Source organism: Ochotona curzoniae, unplaced genomic scaffold (genome assembly GCF_017591425.1).
Source record: "Ochotona curzoniae isolate NIBS_2020 unplaced genomic scaffold, NIBS_Ocur_1.0 contig_2404, whole genome shotgun sequence".
Classification (NCBI taxonomy): Eukaryota; Metazoa; Chordata; class Mammalia; order Lagomorpha; family Ochotonidae; genus Ochotona; species Ochotona curzoniae.
In genome coordinates this window covers 367,746-387,519 of record NW_024465451.1, presented here as the reverse complement: position 1 = coordinate 387,519, position 19,774 = coordinate 367,746, and the positions used below count along the sequence as shown (strand labels likewise).

Genomic DNA, 19,774 nt, shown 5'->3' with positions numbered 1-19,774 from the left:
TTTTTCATTGGAAAGGCGGATATACAGAGAGGAGAGACAGAGAGGAAGATCTTCCGTCCGATGATTCACTCCCCAAGTGAGCGCAACGGCTGATACTATGCCGATCCGAAGCCAGGAGCCTCTTCCGGGTCTCCCACGCGGGTGCAGGGTCCCAAAGCTTTGGGCTGTCCTCCACTGCTTTCCCAGGCCACAGGCAGGGAGCTGGAAGGGAAGCGGGGCTGCCGGGATTAGAACCGGCGCCCATATGGGATCCCGGGCGTGCAAGGCGAGGACCTTTAACCACTTGCGCCACCGCGCCGGGCCCTGCACTGGTCTTTTAAAAAAAAAACCTTATATATGTTTAGAAAAAATCTTGTTGGTTACATCAATCTAGAAGTGAAAATATCCAGAGGATAGGATTTAGGCAACTTCTGCTTTCCCCAGGATGTATTCCATAATGATTTAAAAAACTAAAAACAAAAGCATGCTTTGCAATACATACATGCTATTCTTCTCTTTGGCTTAACAAAATGTTCATATTTTGATTCATGATTGAAGTTTTGGTTAGGAACAAGGAGTATTTTTTCTCCCATTGAAGGTTTTTTACTATTTCATGAATTTTTCTTTAATATTTATTTATCTGGAAGTCATACAGGAAGAGACACAGAAAGAGATCTTCTACCTCCTAATTTACTCCCCAGATGGACATAATAGCCAGGGCTGGGCCAGGAGCTTCAGCTAGGTCTCCAACATGGGCACAGGGCCCCAGACATGTAGGCCATCTTTCACTGCTTTTCCCAGGCCATTAACGGTGAGCGAACCGGGAGGAGAGCAGCCAGGACTCAGAGTGGTGGTCACATGGAATGCTTCTGTTGAAAGCAGCAGCTTTACACAGCATGGCACAATGCCAGTCTCTATTTTATAATATTCTGAATTCTAATATTATAAACAAGAGATTAATTAATCATAAAAGTAGAGAGAATGAGAGATCTCCCTTTGCTAGTTTACACCCAGACGACCGTAACAGCCAGGGTTTACACCAGATCTCCATCTGGGTCTACCAGGCTGGTGGCAGAGACCCAGGTACCTGAGCCGTCACCAGCTGCCTCCCATGGTACATTTCAGCAGGAAGCTGGAATTGGAAGCAGAGCCAGAATTCAAGACTCAAGCCTGCTCATGGAATGTAGCATCCCAAGCAATCTCTTAATCAATATGCCAAATGCTTGTTCCAGGCAAACAATACACTAGACTGTATTTCATTCATCACCAATTGTGTTTGCTTCCTGGAGAGACCTCTTAGACATCATTTGTTCCTAATACTGAAATAAAATGATAAATAAAATAAAAGTATTTTCATGAAAAGAGGTTAGGAGTTATATTTTTCTTTTTGTATCTCAAATATTCTGAATATTTTCGGCTATGCTTATTTTAGTATAAGCTTTTGTAAGTTATTCAAATCTAGAGAGCTTTCAGTTCAAACGGGTATTTTGTCTCTCTAGTTTAAGTAAGCTATGCTGAGGCCCAGTGTGGTAGCCTAGCAGCTAAAGTCCGTGCCTTACATGCGCCAGAATCCCATATGGGCGCTGGTTCTAATCCCAGCAACCCTGCTTTCCATCCAGCTCCCTGCTTGTGGCCTGGGAAAGCAGTGGAGGATGGCCCAAAACCTTGGGACCTTGCACCTGTGTGGGAGATCTGGAAGAAGCTCCTGGCTCCTGGCTTTGGATCACCTCAGCTCTGGCTACTGCAGCCACTTGGGGATCATCGGAGAAAAGATCTCTGCTCCTCTCTGTATATCCGGTTTTACAATAAAAATAAATAAAAATCTTCAAAAGAAAGAAAATCACGATGACTACAGACATGATCTAAAGGAAAATGTTTCAGGACAATAGAACTGGCTTTTGTTCAGTTTTTAAGATTTGTTTATTTATTTGAAAGTCAGAGTTCCAGAGAGAGGAGCAGAGAGAGACAGGTCTGAGACAGAGATTGGCTTTTTTTGTTTTTAAGATTTATTGGGTTTGGGCCCGGCGCCAGGGCCTGCTCGCTAAAGTCCTTGCCTTGAATGCGCCCCAGAATCCCATAAGGGCACCAGTTCTAATCCCGACAGCTCCACTTCCCATCCAGCTCCCTGCTTGTGGCCTGGGAAAGCAGTCGAGGACAGTCCAAAACCTTGGGACCCTGTACCAGTGTGGGAGACCTGGAAGAAGTTCCTGGCTCCTGGCTTTGGATCGGCACAGCACCGGCCATTGCGCTCACTTGTGGGGGAGAGTCATCGGATGGAGGATCTTCCTCTCTGTCTCTCCTCCTCTCTGTATGTCTGATTTTGTAATAGAAATAAACAAACCTTCTTAAAAAAATTTTTAAAAAGAGCCATCAATTTATTTCAGAAATTTTTCATTTAATGTTTTTGGGTCAGAGTTGTTTAACTGAAACTCTGGAAAGTGTAATTATGGGTAACTACTGCATAGGAAGGAAGCCATAAAGAAAGCGAGATTACAGCAGTCCAAAACAATTCAGACCAAATAGCATCTAGCAGAAAACTCATACAAGCGAGCTGCTGGAGTTCTAATCATTACCATCTCAAGCAGTGACTCCCGTATCCTTTTTCTGTTTACATCTTTGTTCTTTTCTGCCTCCTGTTACTCTCAACTGTTCCTATTTTCCCTGACTTTGCCTAGTTATATAAAAAAAAAGTCAAGATCTGACCTACATCTCAACAGTATCCACCTCTGCGGCATTTTCTATTATGCACTCCCCTGCTCCTGGGGAGGGCTTTATCTGAATTTCAAAGCAATCTGCAACAGTCAGTATTCTAAAGTAACTGACCCACAGCCAGAAGTAGTTGGAAACCCTGTGACCTACTAAAAGAAAGAAAGAACTTAAAAAGGGCTAGATCCACTTACCACGAGCCTGCTTTTTTATTTCTTTGGCAGAGTCCAACCATGTCTGTGAAAAGAAGAAAAGTTATTCACACAGAGCTCCACCGCACACAAACAGCAGAGTACTAGAAGCAGGATCCCTGGCCACCTTCCAACAGTGCTTCCAGCTCAACCCACATTTCCTGACAGCCTTTGCATTCATTTCGTAACACATACTGATTTTGAGCAAGGCAGCAGGAAGCCAGAGGTTGGGCTCGAATCCTATGTGCCACTACTCCCTGGCTGGACACCAGGATCTCTGCCCCTCAGTTTCCTGATCTATAAAATGAGTTATTAACAACAATGCTTTCCTTACAGAATTATCGCAAAGATTAAATCGGTCATTACATGTGAATATTTTAGTAAGTGTCAGATGCTAAAGAAATATTTGTTACATATATCACTCAGTAAAGACTAGTAAGATCCACCACTTAACTGGCATCATTCAACCCTTATTCTACCCTCCACTTTGACCCAAGGGCTTGTTCAATTTTTCTCTGTCACACAGAATCTGGTACACAGTATATGCTCAGTTAAAGTCTACTTAATGAATAGTTTATCTTCCTGATGTCTCTTGACCCTTATGTTATCATATTCCACTTTGAATCTCCACACTTCTAGAGCAGGTCTTGACCCATGGTGAGCCACACAAAATAATGGTACCTAAAAAGAATCTCACCACCAACATCTTTATAGAAATGTTTTTTAAAAAGGGACCAGCAGGTAGCCAAGTGGCTAAAGTTCTCGCCTTGCATGCACCAGGATCCCATATGAGTGCTGGTTTGTGTCCCAGCTGCTCTACTTCCCTTCCAGGTCCCTGCTTGTAGTCTGGGAAGGCAACTGACTATGGCCCAAAGCCTGGGGACCCTGCACCCACATGGAAAACCCGGAAGAAGCTCCTGGCTCCTGGCCTCAGATGGATTCAGCTCTGGTCCTTGTGGAGTGAACCAGCGGATGGAAGATTTTTGTCTCTCCTTCTCTCTGTATATCTGCTTCCCAATTAAAAAACGAATCTTTTTATTAAAAAAGAAGAAATGTTTAGACTATAATTTCTAAATTTCTAGAGTTATCTAAAACATTTCTATTGACTATGATCTATGATGTATACAGAAAAGAACATAAAACGTAAATATACAGGAGGATAAAATATTGTAACATTAGCAGCACTTCAGGTGCCCCTCTCCTGTCCTTCTCACTCCCTTTCCCTTGTCTAAAAGGTTTAACTGGCTTTGGAGTTTAGCGATATTGCTTAAAACGTGAGTAAGGCGTCCCTTCCCCACCCCTGTCAACAAGAGGAGGGCACAGGGCAGCCATCCTATTTGCTTCACCAAAGAACAAGGCTTGAACATCGGAAGTTTTACACTTGGCCATATACTACTTTGTAACATAAAGATTGTTACAACAGACAATGATTCAATTGAGGGAATCAATTTTTTCTTGTACTTCCCCTGTAACTAACATAAAGGATTAACAAATACATACTAGTAACACCACTTCACATGTAATTATTCTTTAGTATAAAAACTAAGCACATCAGAAAGACTGAATCTGCTTTCTTCAGTTCTAAATGACAGCCTGAAGAAATTTATAGAGTATTACAGGTCTAAAGTCAGGTGGAAATTTTTAAAAGCAGCAACTGAGAAGTTTTGTGGGACTCTGAGAACCTTGCTAGAACATGCAACCCAGGTCACTGAAAGGAGGCCATCTTCCACCAGTTGAAGTGGTCACTGCCCACCATGGAAAACGCCACACAGTTTTAAGGACAATGTGGAGGCTCCAAGGTCTTGTCAGGGATTATATACACTGCTCTCTGACTTGGAATGCTGCCAGCCGGACACAAAGAAGACAAACAAGAATTGTGTCCATCACATGGGGACTCCAAAGGAGAAGCTAACTTAATCAACAAGCCATACGTCCACATCAAAAATAAAAAGTAAAAAACAAAACTTTCTGGAGATAACAAAAGCAATGTGTGTAGGGCCAGGCACTTGAAAACCCAGCTTATTATCTCAGTTCCTAGTTTTTAATTTAGCCAACAAATATTTCAAGAAACCAGGCCCAGTGCTGTGGCCTACTGGCAAAAGTCCTTGCCTTGAAAGCACCAGTTTCCCATATGGGTGCCAATTCTAATCCCAGGAATCTCGCTTCCCATTCAGCCTCCTGCTTGTGGCCTGGGAAAGCAGTGGAGGATGGCCCAACGCCTTGGGACTCTGCACCTGTGTGGGAGACCTGGAGGAGGATCTGGGCTTCTGGCTTCAGATTGGCTCAGCACTGGCCACTGCGCTCACTTGGGGAGTGAATCATCGGACGGAGATATTTCTCTCTGTCTCTCCTCCTCTCTGTATATCTGACTTTGTAATAAAAAATAAATAAATCAAAAAAATATTTCAAGAATCCTTCATGTGTTGGGCATTACAGACAGGACATGAGAAAGTGAGGCCCCATCTGCTGGATTATCCCCCAAAAGCCTGCATCGGCTCGGGGCTGGCCCAGGAACTGAAGCCAAGAGTTAGGACTCTGTTTCCACATGTATGCTAGGAACAAAACACTTGAGCCATCACCTGCTACCTGCCAGGGTGAACATCAGCAGGAAGACAGCATCAGGAATCACAAACACACCTTACACCAGTGCGGGACGTGGCATCTTAACTCTCCTAATATGCTGTTATTCTAAAATGAGAGATAAGAGAATATTCTGTGCTAACTGTGATAGAACTATGTGGGACAGTGCTGTGATAGAGTGGAGAGCACCATAAGAACACAGCGATCATGACCTGAGAAAAACAACAGGTCATCCAAGTACATGGACCTCTGCCACTCACACGGGAGACCAAGAAGTTGCTGCCTCCTGACTTCATCTTTAGTCATTGTTGAAAATAACTGTGGTCCCACAGACTATAATGACTTAGGGTACAGGCATCGAAATCAGATGGTCTTGAACTTTAATTCTGTCTCAAAATCTCTACCATTCCCTATTTGTGCAATCTTTAAAAAAATTTTTTTTTTGATTGACTGATTTGAAAGGCAGAGTGACAAGAGAGAGAGGAAGAAACAGAGAGAGATCCTCCATCTTCTGGTTCACTCTCCAAATGGCGGCAACAACTGAAGGCAGGAGTCTGCAAATCTATCCTTCTTTCCCACACAGATGGCAGTGGCCCAAGCACCTGGGCCATTATCTGTTGCCTTCCTTTGTATACCAGCAGAGAGCTGGACTTAAAGGGGAGCAGTTGGGACTCAACTGGTGCTCTACACTACAACACTTACTGTTAGTTGTATAATCTTATATTTGTGGCCACCATGTGACTGGCTGCCTGGCAGCACTCTGTGGAGGGAGCAGCCTCCAAGTGGTTGGATACCAGGCCATGGTCTGCAGTGAGCAGCCACCATATGGACCTGGGGGTGAGGGCTTGTGGGTGGCCTGGGGGTTGCTCCCTGGTGGGAGTGGGCGTGGGGAGACCTGGGTTCCTATGTTCAGGCAAGAGGAGCGAGCCTGGGGATTTCCCCACTAGCATGGTCTGTGGATTGATCAGGGAAGGAGTAAAAAAATGCTGGGGGAATATGTTGCAGGCGAGGAATGACTTTTGAGGGACTTCCACTGACAAGGCCACTATACTTGTAAGTAAGTAAGGGGGCTGACACCGAGTTGTTTGGAGAGTGGAAGCAGCAAGACTTCTATGGGTCAGACAATGATCCAGCTTACGTAGATCACAGCGGGTTAGTTAACATGGACCACAGCTGACCACTACTCATCAGTGCACACTAAAGCTAGGGCTGGGCCTGCCTGGCAGGGCTAGATCATAGAACCCACTAGTAAGAGTTGGAGCAGGAGCCATGACACTAACATGTGAGAACCAGGTCTGGGGTCAGATTCTGTGGGGGATATATGGGTCCACCTCTGTGGAATTGCAAATTTCCACTGGTTTGCTTAAGATTTGGGGGTGGTGACAGGCTGAGGTAGGCATGACCATGGAACCCCTGACAAGGATACTGGAGTTGGAATAGGTTGGACTGGTCCAGCCTGTAACACCCGCAGGTGCACCCAAAAATAGGGTATGGGCAGGCCGGGTTGCAAATCCACCAGCTCATACAAAGGCCAAGACAGAGGGGGCAGTCTATGCTGGGTAAGGGCCTAGTGCCCAATGGCACAAGTGAGATCTGGGACTGGGAATGGGCCTGGTGGGGGAACTTGGGAAACTCTCCCGGTAAACCACAGCTCCTGTGGGTGAGCATGTGATTCAGGCTTGGGTGTTAGTTGGGCAGGGAAAAGTGGTCCACTTGTCAGCAAGTGTGGGTTGGTTCTGGAGAAACGCAGGTCAGGCAGGGCCAACCTTAACTCTCTGGCATGAACAGTAGCTAGACTGGAGTGCAGGTCATGCTGGGCTAGGCTATCACACCTATTAGTTTGCATGAGCCAGGGATGTGGGCAGTCTGGGCAGGACTATGCTGTAGTACCTGCCAACTAAAGTTGGGACTTGAGATGAGCCAGGAGGTCAGGCTGCAGCATCTGATGGCAAAGGCCAAGATGGGGGATGGGCTATGCTGAGCTGGGTCAGAGCAACCACTGGCACGGATAAGATCTATGGTTGAGAACAGGCCTTACTAGGGAACTAAGGGCAAGCCCTGGCTGGGCTGTGGTTCTTACTGGTGAGCACAATGGCCAAAATGGGTGCAGCATCCTGGACTGGATATGATTACAGTGCCTCTTGGCATGAGTGTGGACTGGGTCTGGGGTGTGTCAGACTAGGCTTGACTCCAAAACCCACTGGTGCTTGTGAGAGCCAGGGTAAGTATAGAACAGGCTGGGCCAGGTCTCATGTGAGAGTTGTGTCTGGGTGTGGACCAGGTGTGGCTGGGCTGTAGCACCCAACAGTAAGAACTGGAATGGGTATAGGCCAGTTGGGCAAGGCCACTGTTCCTGCCAGGGCAGCAAGTGGACTAAGGCTGGGCCAAGGACCCACCACTGTGTGCAAGATCTGCCACTAGGAGGAGGCCTGATAGAAGATCTTGGGTAACTCCTCAGTAGGGCACAGTCCCTGCAGGTGATCACAAGAACCAAGACAGGGAGCAGCACAGACCAGGCCAGGTTACGGCACCTGACAGAATATGGTGGGTCAAGTCTGAGGGCAGACCAGTCTGGGCCAGTTTATAACACTCACTGGCAGTTCCAAGAGCTAGCATGGGGTGCATGGTAGGCCAAATCAGGCTGCAATACGAGCTAGTCTACATCAGGGCTGGGACTGGAGCTGGCTGGGCTGGGCTCAGCTAGGGATTGGGCCCACTAGGGAAACTGTGTACACCTCTCTGACGGGCTGCAAATACCACCGATGAGCACAAGAATCAGGGCCGGGGGCGGGTCTGCCCAGACAGGTAGTGGCATCTGCCGGCATGAGTGTGGGCTAGATAGCAGGGTCAGTTGGGTTGAGCTAGGTTTCAATGTCCAATGATGTATATGAAAACTGAACAGGATTCAGGACAGACTAGGCCAGGTGCTGCACATTCTGGCAAGCACAGGAACCAGGGCTGGAAGTGGGCCTAGTGAGGGTTCTTGGGGGTCGCTCTGACTAGGCTGCAGTTCTCACTGGTAAACATGAGGGCCAAGCGTACATGAGCAGGGTTGGACTGGGCTGCAGCATCTATTGGTTTAAGTAAGAGACAGGATTGGAGACAGAACTGACCCAGTAATTGCAACTACCAGCATGTGTATAGGCTAACACAGGTGACAGACTTAGCTGGACCCCATACTGGCAAGCACACACAAGAATCAGATCTGGGACTGTCACCAAAGAGATTTCTGTGTGGATCCCCTCCCAAATGAAATACTGGACTCAGGACTTCAACCATGGGAAAAATCACAGAATCTGTGGTCTGACTCTAAAATGCATGTGTCAGAACTGATCTCTTTAGTGGCTAAGATAGAGCAGTGGACAGCATGTCCAGATGTGCATGGAGGATATGGCAGTCCATTGGGGCCTGCAGGAGACATCTGGTACCCTAGCAGAGGAAGGAGGGCAGAACAAATTCTTCAACTGCCCCAGCCAAGCATTGACAACAAATATCTGGGCAAACGGAAACTCTGGGGTGGACTGTGTCAGCAGATAGAACTTAGAAGGGTTTTCTCATCCTTGGATAGGTGAGATCAACAGCATTTCAGAACTACTGAAACCAGCTGAGCAGAACCCTTGGAGCAGGCTCCACATTGGAGACTCTGGGATGGCAACGCGTGACCATTCCCCATACCTGCGTACTGGGGTAGCAGGGAGGCTAGATGCAGTTTTCCCCTCTTCCCCGAGATACAGGAGTGGGGGTGGGGAAATTCAGAAACAGTGGTCTCATCTACACTCTCCTAGTCCTGGACCCTTCCTAACCTGATAAACTATGTAAACATCATCAAAACTAAAACATTAAAGAAAAATCTTCTTTGTTACCTGTCTCCAGCCCCCACCTGGCTCTCTAATGTTGTTTTTCACATAATTAAATCAACCTTTAAAAAAAGGTGAGGGAATATCAAAATGGACAAGTAATGTCAGATGAAAAGCTATTATTCCTTTTCTCAGCAAGAATAGTTTCTACAAAATGCTAAGCATAAAAATGAAAATGCAACAAGCTATATCAAGTAGAAATGAGAATGCGGTAGAATTCTCACTGTTGCTGGTAAAACAGTAAATTGGCAAAACCACTTTGGAAAATTGTTGATTAGCATCTCCTAACACTGAACCTTCTCTAAAATCAAGAAATTCTGTTTAGGAATTTGCCCAGCAGAAGTATATATCACAAGATGTATTCTAAAACACATATTTAAGAATTTCCTGCAGTTAGCACTGTGGTGTAGCAGAAAGGCCACAGCATGTGGCACTAGCATCCCATATTGGCACAGATTCAAGTCCTGGCTGCTTCACTTCCCATTCAGCTTCCCGATAACGTGCTTGGAAAAGCAGCAGAAGATAACCCATGTTCTTAAGCCCCGGTACCTACAACAGAGACCCAGAAGAAATTTCTGGGTCATGGCTTTGCACTGGCCCAGCCCTAGCCATTGTGGTCATTTGGGAAGTGAACCAGCAGATGAAAATCTCACCATTTCTCCTTCTCTCTCTGTGACTCTGTCTTTCAAATAAACAAATAAATCTTTTTTAAAGCAAAGATTTATTTATTTTTATTGAAAAGGCAGATATATAGAGAGGAGGAGAGTCAGAGAGGAAGATCTTCCATCCAATGGTTCATGCCCCAAGTGGCCGCAATGGCTGGAGCTGAGCCAATCCGAAGCCAGGAGCCAGGAGCTCTTCTGGGTCTCTCACTCGGGTGCAGGGTCCCAAAGCATTGGGCCATCCTCGACTGCTTTCCCAGGCCATAAGCAGGGAGCTGGAAGGGAAGCAGAGTTGCCAGGATTAGAACTGGCGCCTATGTGGGATCCCGACGCATGCAAGGTAAGGACTTTAACCACTACACTATCGCACTGGGCCCCAAATTAATCTTTAAAATTAAAAAAAAAAAGTCCTTCACAACAATATTCAAGGCCCAAGGACTAAACAAGCCAACTGTCCATCAATCCAGTGCAGCATGGACAAAACAAGGATTTATTAGATAGCAAAGAGAATCAACCATTGCTACTTACAATAGCATGGATGAGTCTTAAAAATGTGATATTGAATGAACAACAAGAGCCAGACAAAGGGAACATACTATGTGATTTTATGTATGTGAAATTTAAAAAAGGCAAAACTAAGCAATGATGTCAAATATGAAGAAGTTACTTTTGCAAGGGGTGGGGTTGGGATGGGATTCATAAGTGGCAGATTAGGGACAGTGACTGAGAAAGGCCACAAAAGGAGATTTGGGAAATCTTTTCTTCTTTTTATTGTGGGGCTTTAACAAATACCTGTTCACTCTGTAAAAATTATTTGAAATGTACACGTGTACTTAAATGCTTCATTATGTTATGCCAGCAGTGAGGAAACAGAATGAACCAATTTTCCAAACAGCATGATTATAAAATAGAAACAGAGGAAAGATGTTAAGCTTAATTCATAAAACAAGCTGTAAGATAATTTTGCTAAAATAGAAACTGTAAGTTATTTTTTTCTCTTTAAGATTTGTTTACTTTTCTGAAAGAATTACAGAAAGAGGGAAATGGAAGAAACAGGAGGAAGAGATGAAGGAGGATGTCTCCCATTAACTGGCTCACCCCAAATGGCCACAATAGCCAGGGATGAAAAGCTATCCTATCCTATCCTGGCCGAAGCCAGGAACCAAGAGCTTCACCTGGTTCTGCCCCGCAGGTTGCAGAAAATCAAGGACTTGGACCATCTTCCACTGCTTTTCTAGGCACATTAGCAGGGTGTTGTATTAGACACAGAGCAGTTGGAACAGGAACAGGTGTCCATATGGGATGCTGACACCACAGGCAGCAACTTAATGTGCTATACCACAATGTCAATCCTTTAACTTACCTTCTAAATACCAGTCCTAGTTAATTTTCTACTATTGGTTTGAATACTTTCAGTGTTAGGGATTCCCTCTTAAGACTCACTTTATCAGTCACACCTTGTGAGTTTAGTACACGAGCATTTTAATGCGCAGACACATTAAAAGACATCGCATTCCTTCTTGAGCTCAATAAAACGTGTTCAAATAGCATGGCAATAAAGAGCAGCAAACCCGGATCCAGATCTCTGTTCACTCAACTAAAGTGCTTATCACAGGTTTCCATGTGCTATTCTGTTGCAAACACCTGCCTCCACACTGAATACCCTGTCCTCATCTCTTTAACTGGAAGATTCCTAGCTCTGTCTTAAAAAAAAAAAAAAAAAGGGGCGGGGGGAGCAGTATGGTAGACTAATAGATAAAGTCCTCACCTTGCATCTCATCCTCACCAGGATCTCATATGGGTGCCAGTTTTAATCCTGGCTACCCTGCTTCCCATCCAACTCCCTGCCTGTGCCTGGGAAAGCAGTGGAGGACGGTCCAAAGCCTTGGGACCCTGCACCCGTGTGGGAGACCCAGAAGTTCTGGGCTCCTAGTTTTGGATCAGCTTAGCTCTGGCTATTGTGGTCACTTGGGGAGTGAATCAATGGACAGATCTTCCTTTCTGTCTCTCCTCCTCTCTGTATATTTGACTTTCCAATTAAAAAAAAAAAGTATTTGAAAAGCAGAGTTAAGAAAGAGAGGAAGGCCGAGTGCGAGCATGCACCAGGAGCTTCTCCTGGGTCTCCCAAAGTTGGCAGGGACCCAAGCACTTGGACCATCTTCAGATGCTTTCCCAGGTCATTAGCACAGAGCTGGATCTGCAGCAGAGCAGCCAGGAATCTTGCCCATATGGGTTATAATTCACATCTGATTTTTTCTTTTGCAGAAAACCTTTTTTGATGCCCTGTCTATGTGAGTGCTTATCTTACTGCAGCCTCTAGCCAGTTTGGGAACTTCATAGGGAAAGAGATGATGTTTTTTATAGCTCTATCCAGCATGAGGCAGACGCTATGTGCTCAATAACAGCTTACAAATGAATTTTTAAAAAAATGAATAAATGATACTACTGAAGTCAACCATAATAAGAATGATAAACTAGGACAAAAGTATTTGAAGAAGTAAAAAGCTTTTTGTTTGTCTTTTCAGTATTCATAACCTTAGGTCACAAAGTTCTAAGAAAGCACTACACGTCTTGAGTTGGCCATCAGCTTTTGGTATCTGAAGGGCCTGTAATCCTCCATGTACACAATCCTCCATGTACACATAAGTGACTTAAAGAAATCCTTTTCTTTTGAGGTAAAGACTTACCTATAAGCTCCAGAAATGTATATATCTTAACAGAAATACGAATCATTGTTTACACTGCTGTTAGGATACTGAGTTCAAATCACTGTTCCAAAATGTGTTTATAAAAACTCTACTGTACAGCTAAGTGTTAAAAACAACATATGTAGGCCTGGAATGATAGCCTAGTGGCTAAAGTCCTCATCTTGCATGCACCAGGATCCCATTTGGGCATTGGTTCATGTCCTGACTGTTTCACTTCCCATCCAGCTCACTACTTGTGGCCTGGGAACGCAGCTGAGGATGGCCCAAGGCTTGGGACCCTGCACCCGAGTGAGAGACCTGGAAGAAGCTCCTAGCTTCCGGCTTCAGGTCAGCTCAGCTCTGGCTGTTGTGGCCACCTGGGGAGTGAGCCAACAGATGGAAGATCCTCTGTCTTTCCTTCTCTCTGTAAATGTGGCTTCCCAATAAAAGTAAATAAATCTTAAAAAAAAAAAAATTAAATTTACCTCAATCATTGATCCAAAATTTCCTAGCAAAAAATAAGATCTCAATTGCAGCCTCTCCACTGCAAGCATATTTAATACATTAGAAAAATTAAGATGAGAGGCTGGTGTGATGGTGTAGTGGATTAAGCCATGACTTGCAGTGCTGGCATCCAGCAGGGTAACCAATTTCAGTCCCGGCTATTGCACTTCCAATCCAGCTCCCTGCTAATGACCTTGGAAAACAGTGGAAGATGATCCAAGTGCTTGGGCCCATGCACCTATATGAGAGAACTAGAAGTCGTTCCTCGATCCTGGCTTTGGATCATCTCAGCCTTGGCTGTTGTGTCTATTTGGGGAGTGAACCAATGGAAGTCCTTTCTCTCTCTCTTTCACTATAACTCTGCCTTTCAAATAAATAAAACTTTTTTTAAAAAACAAAGAAAGGAAAAGTTTTTAAAATATTTTTTTATTTTATTTGAAAGGCATCATTACAGAGAGAAAAGGACAGAGAGTTGGTTTGCTCCCTGTTTGTTGGTTTACTCCCAAATGTTCACAATGGACAGAGCTATGTCAGAGCTATGCCAGTTCAAAGCTGGGAGTCAGGAGCCTCTTCCAGGTCTTCCATGTGAGTGCAGGGTCCCAAGGAACTGGGCCATCCTTTGCTGCCTTCTCAAGCCATTATCAGAGAGCTGGATCAGAAGTAAAACCACCAGGAGTTGAAACGGCGCCCATAAGGGATGCTGGTGTCACATGTGGACGACCGGGTTGCTGTGCCTCAGCACCAGGGCCAGGAAAACAGTTTCGACTTTTTTTTTTTTTAATAAAGACCAAGGTGCGTTTTTGCAGACTGTAAAGATACAATTATCATAGGGATGCCATTATGACATAGTGGGTTAAGCCACCAGCTGCTATGATGACATCCCATATAGATGTCAGTTCAAGTCCCAGCTATTTTCTTTCCAATCCAGCTCCCTATCAATGTGCCTAGGAAGGCAGCAGATGAAGGTCCATGTACTTGGGCCCTGCCAACCAAATGGCAGTTCCAGGCTCCCAGCTTTGACTTGACCTAGTCCCAGTCATTTTGGCCATTTGGGAAAAGAGCCAGCAGATCGAAGACCTCTCTTGTGCATGGGTGATCTCTCTCTCTCTTACTTTCAAATAAATAAGTAAATACATATGTATATATTAAAAAGATACAATCATCACTGGCATTTGCCTTCAAAGACAGTCACAAATCAATGGAATACATTCCATCCTCTCAGATGACAATTGCCTAAATTCTTCATACCACTGGTTTAATATTCACCCTGCTGGTGTTTCGTGTTTGCTCTTTGTCTTTGCAAGGGGAGCGTAACCCTTCCAGCACTGGCTATCATTTCAGAGTTGACTGTCCAACTCCAAAGGTAAGAACATTCAAACACACGTGAAACAGAGGAAGAAAGAAGACAACACAGCACTGAACTGAACATAGCTACAACTAAAACACTCTCGTTATATACCAAACATGCTCAAGATTTTTGTACAGAAGGAACCTGGAGGGAGAGGTGACATGGATGACTTCTCCCTCAAAGAAAAAAAAAATCCTTGATTCCTTCAGAAATAACAAAGATAAGCAGGAATAAAATATAGGAAGCAACTTAACTCAAGTAAGTTTGATTTATAGCAGCAATAAATTTTTACTTTTACTGATAATAAATTTCTGACAGGCAACAGCAATTTGCTCCTAACTGCTTCTCCTCTTCTCTCACCAGACACAGTCTGGCAATAAGTCCATCAGCATACAATCAGCAGGAAAAGTAGGCAAGAAAAACATTCCATGGGAAGGAGAAAGTCAACTTTCCCTTCAATTAAATACACCTCACTGCCTTCCAATCAAACACAGGAATCCAGAAGCTCTTAAGGAGAGATGTTCTACAGAAAGGACAAGTCTTTACACACACCACACTGAGACTAGAAAGAGGATAAAATATTGATCTCTTTTTGAATCAAGGCACACCATTTTCAACATGAATTAATTCTGTGGGTATTGGAAACAAACAAGAAATAAAGATGAAATGTAAAAGTTTAAGAGAGAGGGCCTGACGCTGTACCCTAGCAGCTAAAATGCTTGTCTTGCAAGCGTCAGAATCCCATAAGGGCGCTGGTTCTAATCCCGACAGCCCCGCTTCCCATCCAGCTCCCTGCGTGTGGCCTAGGAAAGCAGTCAAGAATGTCTCAAGTGCTTGGGACCCTGCACCTGTGTGGGAGACCTGGAAGAAGCTCCTGGTTCCTGGCTGCAGATCGGCACATTTCTGGCCATTGTGGCCACTTGGGGAGTAAATCAATGGATGGAAGATCTTCCTCTCTGTCTCTCCTCTTCTCTGTGTATCTGACTTTCCAATAATAATAATAACAATAATAATAATAATAATAAAAAGTCTAGGAGAGAGGAGAAAAAGATGAGGAAAATCACCCAGACAGAGGCTGCAGGCAAGGCGTTACAGGACTAAATTAACTGTGAGATCTGGCAGAAGTCACCTCGGCCTTTATGTGTCTGTACCCAAAGTCTTTTTAGTTCTGATTTTTTTCTATGTTTTCAGAATGATGAAAAATTTAGGTAGATGAGTAACAAAGGTTAAAGACTTAATATTCATGTCATGCATACGCATACATATACTTCTTAAGAAGGCATTATCTGGATAACTTGGCACATCAATAGACGATACACAGGGAATGATGGTATTAAAAATTATAGGGGTTCACTGTGGGCCCAATTCCTTCACTAGTCCCCAACAATCTTGAACAAATCAAAATGGATAGTCATGTTAAATATCACAACCAAACTCTTACAGAAACAAGTAGATCTCAAACCCCTTTCCTGAAAGGAGGTGACTTTAGTCTACCTGAGTCAACATAATCAGGGAATCCTCTGCTTTCATTCCTACAAGAAAAACACTCCCTTTCTTCCCTTTTCCCCACCCTACAAAAGCCAGCGATCTGCCACTGCCAGAAGAGCTGTCGCTCTGGTTTATAGAATTAGAGACTGCTGGATACATGAATTGTGAATAAAAGTCAATTGTAATTTTAACTAAATTTATTTTAACTTTCCCTTTTTCTAACACTTTAAAAAAATCTACTTTGGGGGCTCAAAATTATTTCACTGCATTTGTGCAAGATAAAATACTTTTTAGAGTATTTCTCTTCATTTATAAGAAAATCTCCTGGCTCATGGCTACAAGAAAATTTTTCACTGTAATTTTGGGAGTGAAATTTTGTGAGTTATTTTTTAAGATGTATTAATTTTTAGTGGGTCTCAGGACAGGGCGTATCATGCTTGGATCCCAGACGCCAGCCACCATGTGCATTTGGTGAGCTGTCCCTGGGCATTTGGTGACAGGCTCTGCCTGCTGGCTGCCTGGCCAGGGAGCTCTGGGGTTTTGGTTCTTTCAATCGCGGCTTAGGTAGCTCCACGTTGAACCCACTGTGCTTCTAGGAAGTGAAGCAATCGTAAAGCTTCCCAATGACAGTAACTCTTTGAAAAACTTGTAATCACTGAACAATGCTTACCACCAAATACCAGTCCATGCAAAAGCTATGGCTCGGGACTTGTCCAGCAGAATCATATCCTGTTACCTGACATGACGATGGATCAGAAGAAGGGTCACATTAAGCAGGACCATTACATTAACTAGCACTAGAACCATAACCAGGGATAGATTCTGTGAGGGATGTGTGGGCCAAACCCTGTGGAAATTCTAGCCCCACTGGTTAGCTCAAGAGTTGGGGTGGTGATGGACTAAGCTAGGTGTGACCAAGGAGCCTGACATCAATCACAGGTAAAGGAACCCCCAATAGTCTGGACTGGTCAGGGCAGCAGCACCCAAATGTGCATCCTGATTAGGGTATGGGGTGGGCCGGGCTGCAACGTTCAACAGCTCATACAAGGCCAAATGGAAGGCCAGGCTTTGCCAGAACCTGGCCTAAACCAAAAGGCATGTATGAGAACTGGGTCTGGCAGTGGATTAAGTGGAGGAACTTGGGAAACTCCCTTGGTGAGTCATAGCTCCCGCTGGTAAACATGTGGTCCAGACCTGGGGGTCAGACAAGCTGGGCAAAGTAGCTCCAACAGCTGCCTAATGTGTCAATTGGTAATGGAACAGGGTGGACTGGGCAGGACTGAGCAAACCTTAGCCCATAAGTGAAACTAGAGACTAGGAGGGAGCACAGCTCGTGCCAAGCTAGGCTCTTGCATCTACTGGCCTGCATGAGCCAGGAATGCTAAACCACAGTGTTTAAGGCAGAGATTGGGAATGGTGAGGGGCTAATCAAGCTGAGTCAGAGCAACCACTGGCATGCGCATGTGATCTATGGCTGGGAACAGGCCCGGTTGGGGAGATAAGGGGACAACCCTAGCTGGGTTAAGGTTCCCACCAAGGGGTGCGTGGCCTGGAATGGGGGCTGCGGTCTGAATAGGAAACGGTTGTAGTCTCCCTTGGCATACATGTGGACTGGGATTGGATGCACCAAGCCGGGCCAGACTCCAACACCGTGTGGTGTCCTGAAGGACCAGGATACATGTGGGATGGACTAGGTAAGGTCCCAACCCCTACTGAGCCATATGTAAGCCATATATGGGTATGGATGAGCCATGGCTGGGCTGAAACATCCAACAGCAAGGACCCGTTTGGATTGAAGGCCAGTCAGGAAAAGCCACTATTCCTGCTAGGACAGAAGGTGAACTGAGTAAGGCTGGATCATGGATCCACTGGTATGCGCAAAATCTGGCATTGGGAGAGGTTCTGATGGAGGAGCCTGGGCAACTCCTCTGGCAGGACACAGACCCGGCAGGTAAGCGCAAGAAACATGATAGGAAACAGCTCAGAACAGGCCATGGAAAGTTACCCACTGGCATACATTTGGATGGGTCGGGGGCAGACCAGGCTGAATCTGTTCACATCATCCACTGGCAAATCCAAGCACCAGAACAGTGTGGGTTGAGCCAGGTTTGGTCACAACAAAAACTAGTGCACAATACGGAAATGCCAAGGTGAGGTTGCCTGTGCTGGATGTGACTGCAGCACCCAACCAGCACGTGTGAGAACCAGGAAGGGAGGGGGCGGAGCCAGCAGGGGAATAAGGGGTGGTTCCTTTGTTGGACAGCTACTCCCACTGGAGAGCATGGGCTGGGATGGGGGCAGACCAGACTAAGCAGGGCTACAACACCTGCACACCTCATGTGGACTAGATCAGGGAAAAGCCAGGCTGGGCTGATTTTTTCCTACTGGTACAAACAAAATTAGAGTGGGTGAGGGTTGTTTGGGCTTAGCTACAGCATCAGCTGGCAGAAGAACCACAGAACTACCTGGAGAGAGCATAATCTGGGAGTGGGAGAGGCCTGGGAGGGAAATAGTGGGCTCCTCCCTCTTGGGTTACCACTTCCACAGGAGGGCAGGAAAACCAGGAGAGGGGCTGGGGTGGAATGGGGTGTGGGACAGACTGGATCACTGCTACACTTACTGGCAAACCAGGGTAGGGAGCGGGCCTGGTGGGGGTTATTGTGGGTCGCTCCAACTAGGCTGCAGCTCCCACTGGTTTATGCGAGAGCCAAGTATGTGCTGGGCAGAACCAGGCTGGACTGCACCACCCATTGGTTCCAGTGGAAGGCGGGGCTGAAAACAGAACCAACCCAGAGATCGCAACCACCAGCTGATCAGGGCGATGGACTGTGTCAGGCCCTGTACTTGCTAGTACATTCAAGAATCTGGTTTTAGAACACCTCAGACAAAGTTTCTTTGGAGATCTTCCCAATCAAAATGCTGGACTCAGAACCCTAACCATGAAAAGAGAGAGGACAGAACAGGTCCATCAACCATCTCAGCTACATTTTGGCAGCAAAATACAGGGCAAACAGACTCTATGATGAACTATGTCACTCAGTGGATTCTTCAAAGACCTCCTAGTGCTTGGAGTGGCAAGACTGGCAGCGATTCATAACTGGTGAACTATCAAAACCACTTGAGCAGGAACCTCGGAGCATACCCTACATCCGGGACCTGGGAAGGGTGGTAAATTGGGTGGGCCTTCTCCCTTAATACCCCGCTTTAAACATGAAGGAAACAATATGGAAATAATAGTCTTACCCACTTTCCTATAGCCCTTAAACCTTTTTACCCTAATTAACTGTGTAAAGATTGTAAAAATATAGTAAAAAATACACACTGTGAAAAAAAATTTAATTTTTACTGGAAATTCAGATATATAGAGAGGAGGGAAGAAAGTGAGGAAGGTCTTCTTCCATTGATTCACCCCCCCCACCCCCACCCGAGTGGCTGCAACAGGCTGATCTGAGCTGATCTGAATCCATGAACCAAGACCTTCTTCCGGGTCTCCCATGTGGGTGCAGAGTCCCAAGGCTTTGGGCTGTCCTCAACTGCTTTCCCAAACTACAGAGAGCTGGATGGGAAGTGGGGCTGCCAGGTTTAGAACCAGTGCCCACATGGGATCACAGCGTGTGCCAGGCGAGGACTTTAGCCATTAGGCTACCACACTGGGCCTGGATTTTGTTTTTTTAAATCAAATATTTCCTTACTTACTGGGAAACAGAAACCAACTGGTTAAGAACTTAAAATATATTAACCTAGTATTGGTAAAAAATTTTTGTTCTTGGGG

General features: G+C 45.3%; 1 protein-coding gene across 5 annotated transcripts in view; it reads right to left on the bottom strand.

Moving 5' to 3' along the window:
• Positions 1-19,774, bottom strand: part of EPB41 (erythrocyte membrane protein band 4.1) — a 177,976-nt gene that overhangs the window by 88,358 nt on the left and 69,844 nt on the right. For all 5 annotated transcript variants that reach the window (XM_040974057.1, XM_040974062.1, XM_040974059.1 and 2 more), the window contains exon 5: positions 2,880-2,922. In XM_040974057.1, the coding sequence (XP_040829991.1) occupies positions 2,880-2,922 (43 nt within the window). The remainder of the gene's footprint in view (positions 1-2,879; positions 2,923-19,774) is intronic.